Source organism: Lipophrys pholis (assembly GCF_963383615.2).
Source record: "Lipophrys pholis genome assembly, chromosome: 7".
Lineage (NCBI taxonomy): Eukaryota > Metazoa > Chordata > Actinopteri > Blenniiformes > Blenniidae > Lipophrys > Lipophrys pholis.
Window position 1 is genome coordinate 520,943 of NC_137638.1, and position 8,295 is coordinate 529,237.

The 8,295-nt window shown below is 51.7% G+C and overlaps 1 protein-coding gene across 2 annotated transcripts in view; it reads right to left on the reverse strand.

Annotated features, from left to right (window-relative positions):
- LOC308112024 (regulator of G-protein signaling 3-like) overlaps positions 1 to 5,023 on the reverse strand; it is a 12,979-nt gene extending 7,956 nt beyond the window's left edge. The window contains exons 1-4 of one of the 2 annotated variants that reach the window (XM_080467207.1): positions 4,564 to 5,023; positions 651 to 732; positions 461 to 566; positions 42 to 138 (exon numbers count right to left, since the gene is read on the reverse strand). In XM_080467207.1, the coding sequence (XP_080323333.1) occupies positions 42 to 138; positions 461 to 566; positions 651 to 732; positions 4,564 to 4,821 (543 nt within the window). In that variant the 5' untranslated portion in view covers positions 4,822 to 5,023. Of the gene's footprint in view, positions 1 to 41; positions 139 to 460; positions 567 to 650; positions 733 to 2,176; positions 2,572 to 4,563 lie in introns of those variants that run through there. The other variant, XM_080467208.1, reaches the window with a different exon arrangement.
- Between the last annotated feature and the right edge of the window lie 3,272 nt (positions 5,024 to 8,295).

Genomic DNA, 8,295 nt, shown 5'->3' on the forward strand with positions numbered 1-8,295 from the left:
ATGCTATCAGGGTGCATGAACTGGTTGATGAGGCGAGTTACCTGGTTGTCTTCTGGTGGGCGGAGCAAAGAATCGCCATCAGACCTGACCTCAGGTAGTCCTCTCCACACCACCATGACGATCTGAGAAAGACAGCTCCTGACAGACGGACGAGACGCTCGTGAAAACTCTTCAAACTAGGCTAAACAGGGGCAGGGGCGGGGTCAGCGCCGGTGAGGGGCGGGGCTACGTACATGTGAAGGGTGGAAGTACAAAAGGTTGGGGGGGGGGGGGGGGGGAGGTTATAACAGTGAGGTGGGGCGATGAAGGGTGGGGTTACACAGATTTAAGGTGAGCAGAAGAAGTAAATAACAGAATGACATAAGGTCACATTTCCATGACGTTTCCATGGCAACGACAGAAAGACTGGACACGGGGTAGTTTTCATATTGGGCCACTGGCTGGCGCTGTTGTCTGTTACCTGATGGCGTGGGCGAGGTCGACACATTTCCAGGTTTCCACAGGAACCCCGTTGAGCTGCAGGATGGCGTCTCCCTGGTGAAGTCCAGACTGATGAGCCGGACCGCCTACAAGCACAGACAACCTATCAGACGAGGCCGGCTCACCTGGACGGCTCACCTGGACCGCTCACCTGTGACCACATCTCTTACCAGCATCCACAGCCTGGACTCTGACCGGACAGTCACAGCAGATGGTGAAACCAAAGCCGTCGTTTCCTCGGACGACGCTGACCTGTGAAACGCCAGCAGACCGTGAGTGGGCGGAGCTTCTGCATGGTTCACCTGCATCGTCAAAAATCTAACAAATCAAGACGTCAGTCCCCTCCGACACACCGAGGCTGGACCAGGGTTAGACTCACCTGTGGAGAGCGAGATCCACAGGTGAGGCCAGGTGATCGCAGCCGTGCAGTTTCACAAACATTTCCCACTCTGCATTTTCTAAACTAACGCTGTTCACACGGTTCACACAGGGGGCAGTGTAACGAGAAGCAGGAAGCCAAGCCGGCCAATCAGAATCCTGGGAAAAAACCCACAAAGGCCCGGAATGAGATGACGTCCTGCTCCTGTAGCGATGACGCAACGAGCGTCCTGGACCGACGGAGGAGTGGCAAACCTCCCGAAGGTGGCGCTAGACGACAAGATGACTGCTGTAACATCGGCCATCGCCACCGCAGGAGCCAAACCGCAAACACACGTCGCACACAGACAGTGGCGTCACTGAAAACACTCGGCGTCTGTCACCATGGAAACGGGAAAGTCTGCTGCTGCTCCTGGGGGCGCCGACAGGCCCTCCCCGGCCCAGTCTGGTCTCCCAGCTGTTTCCATGACTCAGCAAACAGCAGCCGGGCGACTGAAAGGTCGACGGGTCCTCAGAGCTTCGCTCCACAAAAGGCCGACCGGTTCAGACTGACGGGTCTCATTAACGCCCCGCAGGGTTCTGGTCTCGGGGGTCCGTGTTTACTTTGGGCCGCATCAGGTCTGGAACACTTGATCCAGACTGAAAAAAAAAGGTGGACAAGAACCAGACCACAACCTCTGAACCAGAGTCTTCAACCAGGAACCCACCAACACCAGCTCCGGTACCAGAACCAATAGCAACAACCTGTTCAACAGCAGGCAGGTACGGGAACTACCACTAGTTCAAACATAACTCCCCCTCCAACCAGTTCCATCAACTAACCTTAACCAGACCAACCAGTTACCTCAACCAGACCAACTAGTTACCTCAACATTCTAACTACATAGTAACTAACCATTGAAGACCCCAGGTAAAGCAGAGTAACCACACACACGGAAACCTTCTGTCAAAATCAGGTCTTGTGTTTTCATTTCACAAGCGTTTCACGTTTCCACGGCAACGTGTTGAAAACGACGTCCGTTTCCACAGAAACAAAAGAAACAGTGAAAACGATGTAGTTCTCATGTTGGGCCACTAGTTGGTGCTGTTGTTAGCACAGAAAGCACACACACACACACACACACACACACACACACACACACACACACACACACACACACACACACACACACACACACACACACACACACAACAATGGGAGAACAACAATAGTCTAGTGGGAACCGTTGTCATGGAAACAGACCCCGAAAACACAACAAAACTTGTGCGGTTTCACCAGACGGAGGTCCAGACCAGAGCAACGGGTCGCGGTTCTGACCTGAGGCAGGTTCTGTCCGATACAGACGCGACACAGACGGTGGAGGGTGTGCATCACGGCCAGCTGGGTCCCCGGTTCAAATCCTGCTGATCAGCTGGTCCATCTGGTGTCACTGCAGACCTGAACCTGCACCAGGCCCACAGCCAGCTTCAAGTCTAGTACCAGGTCCAGGACGCAGGGGTCTGCAGTCAAATCAGAACCGCAGGAAACTAATCCAAAGAAACCGGTCCAGGTCCTTGTTTAACGGGTCAGGACCAGATCTGTTCCAGGTCCCAGTGGACTGGAGGTGGACTAGAGGAGGACTGGAGGAGGACTGGAGGACAAGTGGACGAGGACTGGAGGACGAGTGGACGAGGACTGGAGGAGGACTGGAGGACGAGTGGACGATTGTGGGAACCAGCAGAGAGAAGAATAGCAGGAAACTGACACACACAGACAAAAAACACAGGAAGTGTGGCTGTGATAAGAAACACACACACACACGCGCACGCACGCGCGCACGCGCGCACGCGCACACGCACACACGCACACACGCACACACGCACACACGCACACACACACACACACACACACACACACACAGGTATGACCATAAACCATACGTCGACAGGACACCTGAGGGGCATTACCAGGGTACGAGTACTGTACTCGAGTATTTCTCAGTACTTTTCCTGCAGGTTTGGTGGTAAACATCTGACGTCAGCGTGATGGAAGTTGTTATTGGAGGAAGTGATCAATCAGACGATCTGAAGACGGAGAGAAGCTTCGATCCTAAAAACAGACGTCTGCAGGCCGAGTCTCACCGTGACGATACACCAGAGCCTGCCACCAACCAGTTTAACCTGTTTACACCGGGTGAAACCAGTTTAACCTGTTTACACCGGGTGAAACCAGTTTAACCTGTTTACACCGGGTGAAACCAGTTTAACCTGTTTACACTGGGTGAAACCAGTTTAACCTGTTTACCTGAGTCCAGAACCGGGCTGATAAATTGAAATACTCCAACCAGTGCTACTACTGATACACAGGCATCTGTTGTGTTACAGTGTCGTTAACGGGGTTGTGTTAGTGTTACGTTACAGTGTGGTGTTACAGTGTCATTACAGTGTTGCGCCACAGTGTTGTTGCAGTGTATGCTGTGTTAGTGTCGTGTTACAGTGTTGTTACAGTGTTGTTACAGTGCCGTTGCAGTGTTGCGTTACAGTGTGTTGTCTTGCAGCGTTGTTACAGTGTTGTTCCAGTGTCTTCATAGTGTTGTCAAAGTGTTGCGTTACAGTGTCATTATAGTGTTGTTACAGTGCAGTTGCAGTGTGTCGTCACAGCTTCGTTACAGTGTTGCGTCACAGTGTTTTGTTAGTGTGTTGTTACAATGTCGTTGTAGTGTTGTGTTACTGTGACATTACAGTGTTGCGTCACAATGTTGTTGCACTGTTGTGTTGTGTTAGTGTCATGTTACAGTGTCATTGCAGTGTTCTGTTACAGTGTGTGTTGTGTTGTTACCATGTTGTGTTGTCTTAGTGTTGTTGCACTGTTGTGTTGTAGTATATGTTGTAGTGTTCTGTTACAGCGTGTGTTGTGCTGTTACAGTGTTGTGTTGCAGTGTTGTGTTACAGTGTTGTGTTGCAGTGTTGCAGTGTTGTGTTGCAGTGTTGCGTTACAGTGTTGTGTTGCAGTGTTGCGGTGTTGTGTTGCAGTGTTGTGTTACAGTGTTGCTGTGTTGTGTTATAGTGTTGTGTTGCTGTGTTGCAATGTTCTGTTACAGCATGTGTTGTGCTGTTACAGTGTTGTTGTGTTGTGTTGCAGTGTTGCGGTGTTCTGTTACAGCATGTGTTGTGCTGTTACAGTGTTGTGTTGCAGTGTTGTTGTGTTGTGTTGCAGTGTTGCGGTGTTGTGTTGCAGTGTTGTGTTACAGCATGTGTTGTGCTGTTACAGTGTTGTGTTGCAGTGTTGCAGTGTTGTTGTGTTGTGTTGCAGTGTTGTTGTGTTGTGTTGCAGTGTTGTTGTGTTGTGTTGCAGTGTTGTTGTGTTGCGGTGTTGTGTTGCAGTGTTGTGTTACAGCATGTGTTGTGCTGTTACAGTGTTGTTGTGTTGCAGTGTTGTGTTGTGTTGCAGTGTTGTTGTGTTGCAGTGTTGTTGTGTTGTGTTGCAGTGTTGTGTTGTGTTGCAGTGTTGTTGTGTTGCAGTGTTGTGTTGCAGTGTTGCGGTGGTTTCTCAGCGTTTGTGTTCACAGAAGCAGTTTCACTCTATAATTCATCGTTTGTGAATCTTTGATGAGTTCAAAGAAACACAAGAAATCACAAGAAGCTTTCAAACCTGTGTGTGTGTGTGTGTGTGTGTGTGTGTGTGTGTGTGTGTGTGTGTGTGTGTGTGTGTGTGTGTGTACTTACTGTCATGCGGCTGCTGGGAACCAGTGCGGTCTGGTAGCTGCTGAAGTCCAAGGAGTTTCTGAGGGTGGAGGAGGAGGTGATGGAGGAGGTGATCAGGGTGGAGGAGCAGGAGGAGGGGATGTGGTTCAGGTCTGGATCAGTAACAGAGTCCGGGGTCTTCCTGCGGTCGGCTGTAAGCAGATAACCACCACCATCGTCATCGTCATCATCATCATCTTCATCGTCGTCCCAGGACCACATGGTGCTCCTCCAGAACATCTCCAACCAGACCAGAACCAAGTCTGCTGAAGTCTTTAGTCCTGGGCCCACTGAGTGAAGTCCACAGAGTACAGACTGATACTCAGAGTACTCAGAGTACTTAGAGTAGTCAGAGTACTGGTGGAAACTGGTCCAGTTCACAAACAAACTATCTGACAAGACGACAACTCTTTGATCCTGCTCGCTCTGCCCCGGACGAACGAGTGACACAGAGAGAGAGAGAGGGAGAGAGAGAGAGAGAGGGAGAGAGAGGGAGAGGTGGGGGGACAGAGAGAGAGAGGGAGAGGTGGGGGGACAGAGAGAGAGAGGGAGAGAGGGAGAGAGAGAGAGAGAGAGAGAGAGAGGGAGAGAGAGAGAGAGGTGGGGGGACAGAGAGAGAGAGAGAGAGGTGGGGGGACAGAGAGAGATAGAGAGAGAGAGAGAGAGAGAGAGAGAGAGAGAGAGAGAGAGAGAGAGGTGGAAGGGGGGGCACAGAGAGAGAGAGAGAGAGAGAGAGAGAGAGAGAGAGAGGTGGGGGGGACAGAGAGAGAGAGAGAGAGAGAGAGAGAGAGAGAGAGAGAGAGAGGTGGGGGGACAGAGAGAGAGAGAGAGAGAGAGAGAGAGAGAGAGGTGGGGGGACAGAGAGAGAGAGAGAGAGAGAGAGAGAGAGAGAGAGAGAGGGAGAGAGAGAGAGAGAGAGAGGTGGGGGGACAGACAGAGAGAGAGAGAGAGAGAGAGAGAGAGAGAGAGAGAGTCGGGTAGGCAAACGGTCACATGGTTGTGGGCCTGCTTCCCGTCTCCATGGTAACCTTCATGGACCCCTGCAGGGACGGAGAGTAACTTTGATCTATATGTAGTGCCGCTCGCCCTCTACACGCAACATGACCAGAAGTAATCTATTACACAGTACTCCTCACCCCACCACCGAGTGGCACCTTTACAGGACCAGGACCAGGACCAGGACCAGGACCAGGACCAGGACCAGGACCAGGACCAGTTACGTCTGGCTGGACTCAAAACGCCAGAGGACTCCAGACGATACTCTCGTGTCCATCAGATTAATTCTTTCCAAACACAGGATCAGAGTATTGATCCAGTTTACTCCCAGAATGCTTTGCACTCTGACATCACAGAATCCCACCGCCAGGATCACAAGTTTTTACACTGGAGGCGTCTTTTGTTCTTTTCATGATTTCTGAACCCGAGACAGGAAAGATTCTTCTGTTGGTCAAAGTAGAATCAGGAAGAGACGCTGCAGCGCCCCTTGTGGACGGAGTCCTGTACTGCCTGTCTCACGTCACAGACTCAAAGCTCTGTGGAGGAAACAACCTGAGGCCCGAACGACGGCGCTGGATTCCCTCTTACCTAGGTAACTTCAGGATTAACTCTGGATCCCTCTTACCTAGGTAACTTCAGGATTAACTCTGGATCCCTCTTACCTAGGTAACTTCAGGATTAACTCTGGATCCCTCTTACCTAGGTAACTTCAGGATTAACTCTGGTTTTCTCTTATCTAGGTAACTTCAGGATTAACCTTTCCTCTAGACAGCACCTCCTCTAGACGACAGCACCTCCTCTAGACACCAGCACCTCCTCTAGACACCAGCACCTCCTCTAGACGACACCTCCTCTAGACGACACCACTTCCTCTAGACACCACCTCCTCTAGACACCACCTCCTCTAGACGACAGCACCTCCTCTAGACGACAGCACCTCCTCTAGACGACACCACCTCCTCTAGACAGCACCTCCACTAGACAGCACCTCCTCTAGACAGCACCTCCTCTAGACGACAGCACCTCCTCTAGACGACACCACCTCCTCTAGACACCACCTCCTCTAGACGACAGCACCTCCTCTAGACGACAGCGCCTCCTCTAGACGACACCACCTCCTCTAGACGACACCACTTCCACTAGACAGCGCCTCCTCTAGACGACAGCGCCTCCTCTAGACGACAGCACCTCCTCTAGACGACAGCACCTCCTCTAGACAGCACCTCCTCTAGACAGCACCTCCTCTAGACGACACCACCTCCTCTAGACGACACCACCTCCTCTAGACAGCACCTCCTCTAGACGACAGCGCCTCCTCTAGACAGCGCCTCCTCTAGACGACACCACCTCCTCTAGACAGCACCTCCTCTAGACGACAGCGCCTCCTCTAGACAGCGCCTCCTCTAGACGACACCACCTCCTCTAGACAGCACCTCCTCTAGACGACAGCGCCTCCTCTAGACAGCGCCTCCTCTAGACGACACCACCTCCTCTAGACGACAGCACCTCCTCTAGACAGCACCTCCTCTAGACAGCACCTCCTCTAGACAGCACCTCCTCTAGACAGCACCTCCTCTAGACGACACCACCACCTCTAGACGACACCACCTCTAGACGACATATGGGGACCTTACCTTCTGCCTCCTGCTCCCTGATTGGTCCACTCCTCTGTGACGTCACTCTCAGGTGTTTGCTCCGCCCATAATCCTCCCTGAGCAGGTAGAACCAACCCGAGAGCTGCCAAGAGCACAAACAGGTTAACCAGAGCACAAGTCAACCCAGAGGTAAACTGTTAGTTAACCCACAGGTGTAGTTGAAGTTAACTCACCTGGCAGGCAGAGACGAGCGAGCTGATCCTGAAGCTCATGCAGCCAAGCAGCTGCCGGCACCTGAGACAGACACAAACCTGGACACCATGAGGCCCCGCCTCCATTTGTAAACCTCCACTAATCATCTGATCGCACCTGAGTGATGCGTTCACTGACCTCCTGTCACATGACCTCCTGAAAACTGAAACCAGCAACCTGCTGAGGAGCAACTCCCCTGTGACACACCTGGAACACACACACACACACACACACACACACACACACTCACGTGACGAGACAAGAATTGACGTGACGAGACGAGAATTGACGTGACGAGACAAGAATTGACGTGACGAGACGAGAATTGACGTGACGAGACGAGAATTGACGTGACGAGACAAGAATTGACGTGACGAGACAAGAATTGACGTGACGAGACGAGAATTGACGTGACGAGACGAGAATTGACGTGACGAGACGAGACGAGAATTGACGAGACGAGACAAGAATTGACGTGACGAGACGAGAATTGACGTGACGAGACGAGAATTGACGTGACGAGACGAGAATTGACGTGACGAGACGAGACGAGAATTGACGAGACGAGACAAGAATTGACGTGACGAGACGAGAATTGACGAGACGAGACAAGAATTGACGTGACGAGACGAGAATTGACGAGAATTGACGTGACGAGACAAGAATTGACGTGACGAGACGAGAATTGACGAGAATTGACGTGACGAGACGAGAATTGACGTGACGAGACGAGACGAGAATTGACGAGACGAGACAAGAATTGACGTGACGAGACGAGAATTGACGAGAATTGACGTGACGAGACGAGAATTGACGTGACGAGACGAGACGAGAATTGACGAGACGAGACAAGAATTGACGTGACGAGACG